The 13,169-nt window shown below is 47.4% G+C and overlaps 1 protein-coding gene across 4 annotated transcripts in view; it reads left to right on the top strand.

Annotated features, from left to right (window-relative positions):
* The window catches only part of LARS2 (leucyl-tRNA synthetase 2, mitochondrial), a 161,182-nt gene extending 148,271 nt beyond the window's left edge, over positions 1-12,911 (top strand). For all 4 annotated transcript variants that reach the window (XM_054480414.2, XM_054480415.2, XM_063661971.1 and 1 more), the window contains 2 exons: positions 6,013-6,140; positions 11,422-12,911. In XM_054480414.2, the coding sequence (XP_054336389.1) occupies positions 6,013-6,140; positions 11,422-11,601 (308 nt within the window). In that variant the 3' untranslated portion in view covers positions 11,602-12,911. The remainder of the gene's footprint in view (positions 1-6,012; positions 6,141-11,421) is intronic.
* The last annotated feature ends 258 nt before the right edge of the window (positions 12,912-13,169 follow it).

Below are 13,169 nucleotides of genomic sequence, written 5' to 3'. Positions count from 1 at the left end.
TCAACTTCCTGGTTTTGATATTGTGATATAATCATGCCAGCTGTGACCATTGGAGGAGGCTGGGTGAAGGGTACACAGGACCTCACACAGGACCTCCTGGACATTTCTTTGTAACTTCCTGTGAATCTATAATTATTGCAGAATAAAGGATTTTTTTAATTGCCTTTCTGAACTCATAAGTCTTGAGTGCTGAGATTCTAATTTTGGAAAATAGTATAGACCATGAGAGAGGAAGGAAGGGAGGAAGGAATTTATTTCCAATTGAAAGTTTTTTTTTTTTTATTTTTATTTATTTATTTTTTGAGACAGGGTCTCACTCTGTTGCCCAGGCTGAGTGCAGTGGCATGATCACAGCTCACTGCAACCTCAACCTCTCAGGCTCAGGTGATCCTCCCTCCTCAGCCTCCTGAGGAGCTGGGACATAGGCATGCACCACCACATCTGGCTAATTTTTGATTTTTTTGTAGAGACAAGGGCCTAGGCTAGTCTTGAACTCCTGGGCTTAAGTGATCCCTCCACCTCAGCCTCAGAGTGCTGGGATTATAGGTGTGAGCCACCACACCTGGCCTGAAGAAGGTTTTAACACCTACACGTACACACACCTAACCAGATCCTACCATTCATCTTACTACTGTCTGAGGCAGGCATTCCTCCTGCTGCGTGTGGCAGAGTGCGTGGAATGTGCCTGCAGGAGCACTCGGAGCCCTGGCTGGCCTGCCCTCAGGGCACTTCTCCTGGGGAGTGAACTCACTTCTGTATGTGCCCAGCTTCTGAAGAAAAGTGCCTACAACCATCTGCAGAAAATCTGTCCAGTTTCCAGTGTGCCTCTCTGGGCTTCTTAAAGCAAAGCAAAACCTAATTTTTAAATTGAAAAGCATGTCTATACGTGTTTTGTAAAACATTCAACATTACAAGAGAGTGTGTCCTAAGCTGTCACTCAGTTGCTTCCCAGAGAACCTTTGTCACCAATGCTATGTTTAATCTGACAGAAGAATGTGATGGATGGATGTGACATGTCTACCTTTATACAGATTTAACATCCTATACAAACATTTTTTGCTCTTACTGTTCTTTAGAGTAGTTCTGTATCAACACTATTCCATTCTTTTTTAACAGAGATAGGGTATCCTAACCAGTGAATGTAGTGATGGGCATTTGGGTGATGGTCCTTCTTTTGCTGTGTGTGTGTGTGTGTGTGTGTGTGTGTGTGTGTGAGTGTGTGTCTTTGTGTGCCTCTTTGAGATTAGTCCCTTGTCCAAAATACAAGTTATTTAAAATAAGTAAGATCTCCTTAACATTTCTGTTTCTCTGACCATTTTTATATTTCTATGGTGACTTTTCCTTCTTGATATTTGCCTCTGGTGTGTGACTCGTGATCTCCAAGTAATCCATCAGCACCTTAATTTTGAGAGCACAGCAAGGAGAGCCTTTATCTCCCTTAGGGATTCTGAAGGAATTCTTCCTCTTGAGGTCTCAGTCCACAAATCTATTTTTCTTCATAAAATAATTTGGGATGACTTTCTTTGTAGCTTTTTATAAAAAGTGGTTGTGAAATGTAGCTATTGTGTTTTGCTCTCTATACACTGTCCTCATTAACTTCAACAAGATTATAAATGTAAAAGTCATGTAGAAGTATGTGTGATAATTACAGGGGAGAATAAGATACCCACTGATGCTCTGATAGTTTTTTATACATGAATGTGTGTGCTGTGTAGATGTCGCTGTTTCAAAATAATGTCAATGAAATTATTTCTCTGGGTAAAAGATAAAGCAAAGTGGCCTCACTTCCTATTCACTTCCTTGGAATTGCCAAGGCTAGATGAGGCACAGTGGGGATCAGACGCCGCAGAGTCCCTGAGTCTTCCCCCCTGGTGTGTCTATGAGTGCAGGGGTGGGGAGATGAGGTGGAGGCAGGCCTGAAGATGGCCACCAGGAGAGGACTGCCATCCACAGAAGCCGTGATCACTCTGGGGTGCCATGGTGACATGGCGACCTCAGTACCTCTCAGTGGGGAGAGGAGGCTTGTGTCGGTTATTCTGCAGGAAAGTCTGCAACAGCAGCTCTCCCAGAGGAGGGGAAGGAAGGGGGTGGGCTGTGGGCCATAGCCGACCTTGTCAGGTAGGCTTGCGTGCTAGGGCCTTGCCACTTCCCAGCCTGTGTTTAGATTTTCCCCATGTGTGTCCTGAAGGCCAGTTCTCCACCTGACCTCTCCCCTTGGCATTACCACGTAAAGGAATCATCGTATTTTCCACGCAAGTGTTAGGTATTTTTACTTCCCTAAAATGAGCAAGGAGGCAAAAACGCTACGTAAAAACCAGGGTCCTGAGTTTCTGTTCCTCACTGCTGAACAGGATGGCCCCACTCCCATCTATATGGAAATGTTGGCAGGGGCCCAGGCTACTATAAATAAGCATCCTGACTTCTCCAGGAAGGCTGGGCTTCCTCATTTTTTTTAAAGTGGAATTTGTAACAGCTTCTGCCCAGAACATTTGTGTCCAAGGTCCTTTCATCTCCCAGGCATCCTGTACAACTGCCATACGGAGGTTTTGGAAATCTTCCCGCTGCAGCTGGGTCACAAGACAAGCCACACAGGGCCAGCTCACTAAAAGAAGTGATGATCTCTCTTCTGTGACCTCCGTCTCATATTCAGATGTGAGTTTTAATAGGATTCCATCTGAGGAACAAGCAGGAATCTTCTTTCTCCTTCTGCCAAAAGGCACATCTGTTAGACACAGAATAGGTTCATTAGTAAGTGCAAAAGCCCCGGGCCACAGGAGCCATCTGGGCAGCAGGAATCTGTCTTTCATACCACATGATCCTCAGCTCCTAAGGAGTCTTCACTTCCCTCAGGCTGACTGGCAACACAGGGTTACAGCAAGAGTGCCAGGTAGTAAAACATGGAAAGCTACAACAAGTAAAGCTGTGGCACTGGCACAGGAACCAAGACAGGTCAACAGAACAGAATGGACTGATGGACAGTGCAAGTCAGAGCAGTCGGTGGAACTCTCAGTTCCAGTCCACAACAAGATAAGGAGCTTGTGCTAGCTCATAAGTCAGCTGCGTCACCGAGAACACCACTGAGTTAGGCTACCATTTTTTTTCCCTCTCAATGAAGGAGGCGATGTGTTGATTTACATTCTGGCCCAACTTATTTACCTTATGGCAAACAGGCACTTTGAGTAGCTCAGAAGTGAACAGTTTTTGAAACAGTCCCTGGTATAATACGTCTTGAAAGAAAAATCACAAACCAATAGGGAAGGGAAGATATATTCAACAAATTGGGTTTGGAAAGTTGACCATGTTATTTTTTTAAAATAATGTTTTTTCGCAGTAAACACAAAATAAGTTACTAATAGATTTGAAAGTTAAATGGAGAAGAAAATGAAATCATGAAAAGAAACTAAAAGAAAAATCTTAAACTGATCTCACAGGACGAAAAAATTAAATATTTTTTCAAATTAAAAAAGTAATAAAATATCCCTTGTAGAAAATCTGTAACATAGTCTTTAAAAAAGAAAGAGAAGGCTGGGCACAGTGGCTTATACCTGTAATCCCAGCACTTTGGGAGGCTGAGGCAGGTGGAAAGCCTGAGGCCAGGAGTTTGAGACCAACCTGGCCAACATGGTAAAACCCTGTCTCTACTAAAAATACAAAAATTAGCCAGACGTGGTGGCGCACACCTGTAGTCTCAGCTACTCAGGAGGCTGAGGCACAAGAATCGCTTGAACCTGGGAGGCAGAGGTTGCAGTGAGCCGAGATCTTACCACTGCACTCCAGCCTGGATGACAGAGTGAGACTCTGTCTCAAAAAAAGAAACAAAGAGAAATTACCCATACTTCTACTCCTCAGAGATACTACTTTGATTTATTTACTACCAATGGTATTACTATTTTATTGCAACTGATGTTATTACTATTTCCTTCCAATCTGTTCATATAAAATTTTTATTAAACTAGGGTCCTATTATATATATAATTGTGTGTCATTCTTTGCCATGAAATTAAATATCATTTTAAAACATGGGAAAAAAGGACATGCAAAACTGTATTTACAGCATGATCTTGTGGTGGTGGTGGTGTTTTGTAGAGTTGCTTTATATATACAAATAGTTATTAAATACATTAAATTACTATATTTTAAAATAAGTTTAAAATGCCATCTGGAGTTGGGTACGGTGGCTCACGCCTGTAATCCCAGTGCTTCGGGTGGATCACCTGAGATCAGGAGTTGGAGACCAGCCTGGCCAACATGATGAAACCCCATCTCTACTAAAAATACAAAAAATTAGCCGTGCGTGGTGGCAGGTGCCTATAACCCCAGCTACTCAGGAGGCTGAGGCAGGAGAATCACTTGAACCTGGGAGGCGGAGGTTGCGGTGAGCCGAGACCGCGCCACTGCACTCCAGCCTGGGCAACGAGCAAAACTCCATCTCAAAAAAAAAAAAGTTAAAAATGCTATCTGGGTGAACGTGACTTTTATTTTTATATTTTGGGCCTTTCCAAATTTTCTGCAAGGAGTGTGTACACTACATTTGTCATCAAGGAAGATAAAACAAAAAGTTGTCATTCACAACCCAGTGTTATTGGGGCTGGTTTTGGTGGAATTGACTCCCTCTGTCACAAACTCAGCTTCAGCCCATACCCTGAGCCATAGACCTATCCCTCTAATGCATTGTACTAGTCTCAGGGCTAATAACAAGGGAGAGGTGTCGAAGGGCCAGTTCTACCTCCACCACCAGTGGAAAAGCTATTCCCAGGTGAGGACTGCAGCTGCCAGGGCACTGCTCCAGAATGGGCATGCTGGCCATATTCACTTGCCCACTTCTGCCCAGGGATCTATTTTTCTGTGGTGTGTATTCCCTGTACCTTTGGGGGCATCTCTTATACTCATGAAATCAACAGAGGCTTGCATGTATCTATTTACCTACCTATCTATCTATCTATCTATCTATCTATCTATCTATCTATCTGTCTGTCTGTCTATCTATGAGACAGGGTCTTGCTCTGTCACCCAGATTGGACTGCAGTGGGGGAATCATAGCTCACTACAGCCTCAAACTCCTGGGCTCAAGCAGTCCTCCTGCCTCAGCCTCCCAAGTACCTGGGATTACAGGCATGAGCCACCATGCCCGGCTAATTTTTTTTTTTAAGAGATGGGGTCTCGCTGTGTTCCCCAGCCTTGTCTTAAACTCCTGGCCTCAAGTGATCCTCCCATCTCGGCCTTCCAAAGTGCTGAGATTACAGCAGAGGCTTTTAAGTCAAAGCTTTCCCTGCTAGGACGAGCCCTAGTTAAAGTCCTGGAGCACTGACCACTGCAGCTGCACTTGGACAGCTGGCCCTCTGCTATCCTTAGTGCCACCTCTTCTTGGGGGCTGCGGCACAAAGCACTCTGGGAAATGGGGCTTGAGAGGGTTTCATTCCTCAGTGTTTCCTCATGTTTGGCCCACCCTGAGCCAAGGAAAGCTCCTTCTATTCCAGTAAACAGAGGGCTCCACTCCCCAGAGGAAGTTTGCAGGAAGGTTAGGATCTCTCTGCACATGGTGAGGAGTGTCCTGCTGTTCACTGCATCCTGGCTCCAGTAATTGTGAGTAAAAGAACAGGTTGGGAGGCCTTCTCAGACCGTAGAATGCATAAGCAAGATAGGTAGTGAATGCTGCTCAATACTTTGGAATCAGCTCTCAGGGTAGCACAAAGGCATTCCTTCACCAGCAGAACTTCAGAGAGATGACCCGTTCAAATCAGCAGCCTTATTTTTCCAAATGCACACTTTAGAATGGTATATCCATCCATCTTTACAGCTCTGCATGCCATTTGTGAAAAACAAAAGCTACCCAACAACCTGGGATTATAAACCAGGCCAAAGTGGTGAGCACCCGGCAGCCATGGTGTGGCTTCCCACCGGCTCCTCACGCAGCTCCAAGCCAGGCTGTGTTGGGATGGAAGCTTTGGTCCTGCTCTTATAAGCCTCCCTGTTCTTAGAGTGACCCCACCCTTCTGTGCCTCGGCATTGCAGGCCTGGCGCTGGTGCCGAGGAAGCTCTGTGCCCACTACACCTGGGACGTCAGTGTGCTGCTCCAGGCATGGCCTGCCGTGGACCCGGAGTTCCTGCAGGAGCCTGAGGTCGTCCAGATGGCAGTTCTGGTAAGTATCTCCCCTCAACCCCAGAATCCGGCAGTCCCTGCCCTGCTGGTGGCCCCTAAATACTGTGGTGGTTTTGAGAGGTCTATTAGCAGGCCTTTCTAGCTCACTCAGCTCAGCCCTCAGCCACACCTTGTGACCAGAAGGCACAAAGGCCTGTCTTTCCTTTGCCAGTACCCTCAGTTTTGTAGGTCACCACACACCAGAAGCATGTGAGCATAAAACTCTCATGGCCCTCAAGGGCTTGGAAAGGGGAGTAATAAACCTGGCCCGCCTTACAGGTTCTCATTGTCTTCATTTCCAACTGTCGACCGTGTTTCAGTCACTCTCAATTTACTCGGATGCTCCTGGGGACTTTTGGGGGCTGGGGAAGGGTGACAGTGAGGTGGGTGGCTATGGAGTAATACCTGTGAAACATATTTCAGAAAGGTTCCATAATTTTTACTTGAAAATTTGGTGATTTTAAATACATAGGAGGAGTTTATTGTTTAAACCCTTTCTAAGAGCAAGTAACCCCCTATAGTTTATCCTATATGTGATTTTTCTACATTTGTTCAGTTTATTAAATGAGACACATTTATGGTGAATATCTCTTAAATATGCTGATGTGTCTGAAGAAAAAAAGAGGGCAGGGAGTGGACTTTGAACCACATGTCTCCCCGGAACCACACATGGGGCCAGGTAATTCACATTCAAAATTGTCATTTCACTCTTATCACCCTGAAATGTGGGCGTTGCCATTCTCATTTTTTCAATTGACAACTCAGGCTCAGTGAAGTTGGCCCACCTTGCCCAGGTTTATTCACAAATGCTTACCAAGTCTGACTCTACATCAGGCATAGTGCTTTGGGGATACAAAATCAAGATGGGACAGACAGGTTCCCTGCCCTCATGGAGCTTAAAGCGTAGTGGGAGAGATAGGGAAGAATAAAAAGGAAAGAGTAAGATAAATAAAATGGCTGCAAATTGTGAAAAGTGCCCTGAGCAAACCCACCTAGGGGCTGAGGGAGGGCATAGCCCCACAGAGGTTGGCCAGCCAGGCCCTGGCCCCTCTGCATCTGTGCAGACCCAAGGCCCAGCAGGAAGGTGGAGGTTTGGAAAGACAATATTTTGCCCAGGAGACTGGGCTCCTTCACAGCCCCTTTGTCTCTGCACCAACTCCCCTGGCACTGTGTTCTCTGCCACCCTACCCCCAAGGGAAGAGGATGTGAGGGTGCCCTGGCAGGCTTCTTCCAAAAATCTTCAAAACCGAAACCAACCATCCTTGTGGCATGGAGGAAATTTCTTTTCTTTCTTTATGATTATTATTATTATTTAATAGAGACAAGGTCTCATTCTGTTGCCCGGGCTGGTCTCAAGCTCCTGGGCTCAAGCAGTCTTCTTGCCTCAGCCTCCCAAATTGCTGGGATTACAGACATGAGCCACCACACCCAACCCAGAATTTTTTTTCGAGACAGAGTCTCTCTCACTCTGTTGTCCAGGCTGGAGTGCAGTGGCACTATCTTGGCTCACTACAACCTCCACTTCAAGCAATTCTCCTGCCTCAGCCTCCCAAGTAGCTGAGATTACAGGCATGTGCTACCATGCCCAGCTAATTTTTGTATTTTTAGTAGAGTTGGAGTTTCACCATGTTGGCCAGGCTGGTTTCAAACTCCTGACCTCAAGTGATCTGCCTGCCTCAGCCTCCCAAAGTGCTGGGATTACAGGCAGGAGCCACTGCACCCAGCCCCAGCCCAGAAATTTATTTAATTTGAGTAATGTTTATGAGAAATAAATATCTCATGCATCCCTGAGAACTTGTTCTCAGCCCGGTTGAGAAATGCTAACTTGAGAAAAAGAGAGGGCTTCAGTCTGAAAATATCTATCTTAAATTACCACTGCAGAAAAGAAATTGAGTTTTGATCATTGGTAAAAATAATTTTAGATAATCATTGAAATGCAAACCTAAAATTAAAAGCATGTGTAAGACTCCCTGCAGGTGCACCCAGCTTGAGAACCCAGGCTGGGTTCTCACTCCGTGTGATCTCACTTTGTGTCCTGGCCAGAAACAGGCTGCAAGCGCAGTTCAATGTCATTCAGTTCAGTTGTGCTCATGTTCTTTGTGCCTATGACATGCTGGGCTCTGCCCACACCAGGGATACAGAGACAAGAGCTACCGCCTTATCACTTTGGAACAAAGGTCTGGGGGCACATGAGCTGTCACACACAGTTTATGTAAGGGCTTGGAAGTCAGGCCATCCTGGGTATAAGTCTCAGTTTTACAACATATTTAACACCTCTAAGCCTCAGTTTCCTGAGTTATAAAATGGAGGCACACACAGTGCCTGCCTTATCCGGCTATTGAGAGAATTAGGTAGGATAATTCCAGGAAGTGCTTAGCCTGCTTCTGGATGCACTAATGACAAAATCCTCTTAATACAGAGTGAGCGCCGAGCCAGGGCCACACTCTGCCCTGGAACTTCCCAGGTGTGAGCTTATTTACTAAGCACAGTGGCCCTGTGAGGCAGGCTTGTTGTTATCCCCATTTCACAGACAGGCAGATGTGTGACTAACCCTATCTTACAGGCAAGGAAATGGTGGCAGGATGGGGCTGAATAACTCACCGAAGGTCACACAGCTAGTCCAGAATCTACTCTGAATGGTGACTGCTGCTAGCATCAGCGTTGCCACTTCTGGCAGTTGGAGAATCAGAAAATACATCATAAGGAAAAGGAGAGGCAGCTTTGGCTTTGAAAGAGGAGGAGCCTCTCCCCAGTGGAGAAAAGGGTGCCGCAATACCGGGAACAAACATAGGGGGCAGGCCCACAGAGACCCGGGCTAAGCCAGGGAGGGGCTGGAGCAGAGGGCACAGGGCAGTGCTGGAGACAAAGCTAAAGGTAGGGAGTGTCCCCTCCTCAGAGGCCAGACTCCACCCCTCAGAGGACAGGGGGCTACCAGGGTGTGTGAGCAGGAAAGAGAGGGGCTGTGTCAGGTCATCCCGTCTCTACCATTGCCTGGGGTGGAGCCTAGGTGGACAAGTGACTTCACTTCATGTGCCTCAGCTTCCCTATCTGTAAAATGGGATGGGATATTCATGCATCGACTCACAGGTTCATACAAGTGAATTGCATAGTTCAATGCTTGGCACAGAGTGAGAGCTCAGCAAATGGAAGCTTGTATTGTTATTAGCCATTGCAAGGCTACCCTCATGATGGGGACAGGTGATGGATTCGAGTGGGAGGAACACCTGTGGCCTGGGCCCTGTCCGGCAGGTGTCAGAAAAGTCCAGGAGAGTCATGCTTAGGCTCTCTCCAAAGATGGAGGTGCAAGAGCCCCACAGCATAGCAGCCTCTTTTTGAAGTGATGTCAATGTGCTTCTTCCTCTTTGGGCCCTTGAAGCTCAGGCTCAGTGTTGAGTCCCAACCTGACTTCTCTGCCCATCTCATTGGCACTTTATGCCAGAGACGGGGAGCATGATTGGCACCTACTCACCCTGAAGGGACTGCCTTGGTAAGGCAACTCAGGGGAGGCCCGGAGAGCCAGAACCGTGTGAGGGTGCCCGAGGCAGCATGGGAAAGACTCAGAGCACCATGGCCACATCCAGAGATCACATGCCCTGCCCCCAAAGCCCCAGCTGTGGACAAGAATGACTTAGGTCCCTTGGACAGGCTGTCACCAGTGATGACTTAGGACCAGCCTGCCCGGCTCCAGCAAAGCACAGGAAGCTCGAAGGGTTTAGAAACGGGTCATTGTTGTGCTGAGGCCATGCGTCAAAGAGGACATCCCACAGCCAGCTCCTTCTATCCTGGCCAGCACTCTTGACAAAGGCAGAGGGAGTGCAGCTTAGTGAGCTGGTCCCTTTACACAGGTTATTCACTCCAGAATCTGGAGAATTCTGTCCTTAAGGGGGAAAAAAAAAAAAAAAAAACCTAAGCTCAAGATCCCACAGCTTGTAAGACCAGGCCTAAGAGTCAAACCTGAATCTCCCCACATGAGAGCACCATGCTCCCCCCTTGCCCAGCACCCCCTCTGTGGGTGGTGGCCCAGAGGAGATGTTGCCCTGGGCTGCTCTTCCATAGGAGGAAAGACATGATTCACTAACAACTGCATGTCCTGAGAATTCCCTGTTGGGGACCCCAGGACTTCACTAGGGGCATGGCTCTTGGGTGACAGGTGGGAGGTCTCTTCCAGGGTCTCAGTCCAGCCGAGCATGTGGCCTTGAAAGAAGGCAGCTTCTAATGGCTCAGAAACACCAGGGCAGAGGGGCCACAGTCCTTCACACCCCACACTTAGTTCCCCAGCTTCAGAACGCTTTAAAACACTGCAGCATGGAGCCTCACGCTTTCAAAACAGTATTTCATAATATGCCACGACTTTGTGTTTTATTTGTCCTCTCCCTGTGACCTAGGCTAATGCAGACAATAAAAATGCCACCAAGTTCTGCAAAAATCTGAAAAAATGAAGTGGGTGATTAGGGACATTTGATAATGTGCTTTGGTTGAAACTTGAGAAATTATTCCTAGTAACTTTTCCTAAGACTGTGACTATATTTTCCAAGTGAAAAACAAGAGTTAGTGAAAGTAATGTGTGTGTAGATTTCGGAGCAATGGGATTGAGGATTTGGAAGCATGACTTCTGAAACTGAGCCACGTGATCACCTTCCCTCATTGAATCAATATTCGGTGAATACCCACCTGTGTCTGGAACTGTACTGATCCATGTTAAGCGAGAAACAGTGATTAATGTGACAAGATGTGGGTCCAATTTCTAAGTCGTCACACTAGAGCGCCCCCTTCTGGAGCCAGTCAGCAGAGAGAGAAGTTTGACTGTGTCCCCCTTGAAACCGTCAACTGTTTGGTCCACTTGAGACCTAGGTAAAATCTGAGGGGACAGCTCACTCTAACCTGGATCTGAACTTAAACTTGAGCCCCGATGACAGAATAATCCCTTTCTACCTGGAAATGGCCCAAGCCATCTCATGCTGAGGCTTTTTGACATAATCTCTACCACAGCTGTGTATGGGAGCAGTGCTCAGAAAATGCAAGGCAGTCCTCACTCCACGTACAGGCACTCACATGCAGTCTCAGTGTCTGTCTCTTTTTGCAGATCTAGGCATTAATCCTATTCAGCTGGTTGCATTTTACCCTTATGGGAAGCAGAGTGCTGACTTCCTCCTTTCTCCACCTCTATTCCTTTCTCCTAAACAAATGCAGCCATGCCCTTTACAGGCAGGAGGTTTGGTATTGGGCCGCCTGCCACTCTGAGGATGTTCCTCATATTTTGTCTTGGCTTTTCTCCTTCTCAGATCAACAATAAAGCTTGTGGCAAAATTCCTGTGCCCCAACAAGTTGCCCGGGACCAGGACAAAGTCCACGAATTTGTTCTTCAAAGCGAGCTGGGTGTCAGGCTTTTGCAAGGGCGAAGCATCAAGAAGTCCTTCCTTTCCCCGAGAACTGCCCTCATCAACTTCCTGGTGCAAGATTGACAGCCAGGAGGCTGCAGCTACCACAAGGGCCTCTGAGGAACCTCCTTCCAGGCCTGGGATGAGGGGGCGATGTCTGCTGGCCCAGGGGAAGGGAAAAGACAAATGTCTTGACTGTTGACGTCGGTCCTGTGACAGACTGCAGTCAACAGTGTGCCTCTGTAGTGTGGCCTGGTGCTGGGGCGAAGGTGAGCTGGGCAAAGGAGAAATATGAGCTACTGAGGAGGGGGTCAGACAGCCTGCCCCTCACCCCCCACCCACACTACAGGTGGAGGAGGCCATCTGATCCTATGGGAAGCCATCAGAGACACTGCTGGTGGGACAGGAAGAAGCACAGTGCCCCTCGAGCAGCCAGGAAGCCTGCGGATCTGGGAAATGGCTCTGCCTTAGGTGCTCCTGGGGAATTTGAGGCCAGCCTGAGGAACTGCAGGACTCAGCTGCAGTGTGCCAGCCACTTGGAACTGCTAACTGAGCCTCCAGATGGTGGTGAATGGTCTCTTTGCCTTCAGGCTGGATGAGGAAGTCATTTAGGAAATGTTCAAATAACCAATATGTGGAAATGGACACAGGGAATTTCTGAAGTTGCTTTGAATCAAAAGGCAGGCAGTGCTGGTTCCTCTGCCTGTGTCCCCACCACTCCCCAGCTCTGTCATGCAGGCCTGTCCTTCCCAACCCCAGTTGGACGTGCCTCCCAGGCCTGCTGTGGTTCTGACACACAGGATCCCAGGCAAGGCACCACTTCCTCACATGAATGAGGAGCAGCAAGTCATGACCACTCCCTTGGGTATACAATTTGCTGTGTAGTGAAGTGGAACCAGGCTCCAGGCTGCTGTTCCCCAACCTCAGAGCCCCACCGCAGCCCACTAGGGATGCAGCAGGCCCCAGAGGGCTCATGTGGGCCCCAGATGGCAATGCCACCATTGTTGATTTGACCCCAGAGCCAGTTATTAGGAAGAACAAGCTCACCACAGAGGAGTGGAACTGAGGCCCCCCAGGTGTTGCCTCCGGTGTCCAAGCCACAGCAGTCTGGCTGTTGGGAAGATGGCCAGGAATGGACTCATGTCATTGGCACATTAGGCTAATCCTGGTTTTATGTGAAGTCAGCAATTAAGTGTTCCCACTAGAACTGGCCTAAGCCACTGATTAATATTTAATGAGGGAAGGTAGGGGAGAATCTAGCCATTTTGTAATGCCAGAAATCTATATATGTTATCTGATGCCATTTTTCTGAAGTAGCCTCACATGTGGTCCCCCTGCAGTTCAGCAGTTAACAGATGACTTTTTTAGTGTAATAAAATGTTTATCATCTATGACTTCAGGACATATGTGTGATCCTGGAATATCCACCATATTCCAATTTCAGAGTTAATGACAAACAGATTGAGGTATTCCATCATCATCATAAGCATTGGCTGTGTGTCTGACTCCACATGGAATGCTATAAAGTGGGATACATGTGGTTCTTGTTCCAGAACTTACAGTCCATGGTAGACAACACTGATACAGGCAAACTAGCAACAGCAATTAAGTCACTGGTTCTCAGACTTAATACTCTGCCTGGTCCTCATGCC

The sequence above is a fragment of the Pongo pygmaeus genome, chromosome 2 (assembly GCF_028885625.2).
Source record: "Pongo pygmaeus isolate AG05252 chromosome 2, NHGRI_mPonPyg2-v2.0_pri, whole genome shotgun sequence".
Taxonomy (NCBI): Eukaryota; Metazoa; Chordata; class Mammalia; order Primates; family Hominidae; genus Pongo; species Pongo pygmaeus.
The sequence above is the reverse complement of the archived record's forward strand: the minus strand, read 5'-3'. Positions and strand labels throughout refer to the sequence as shown.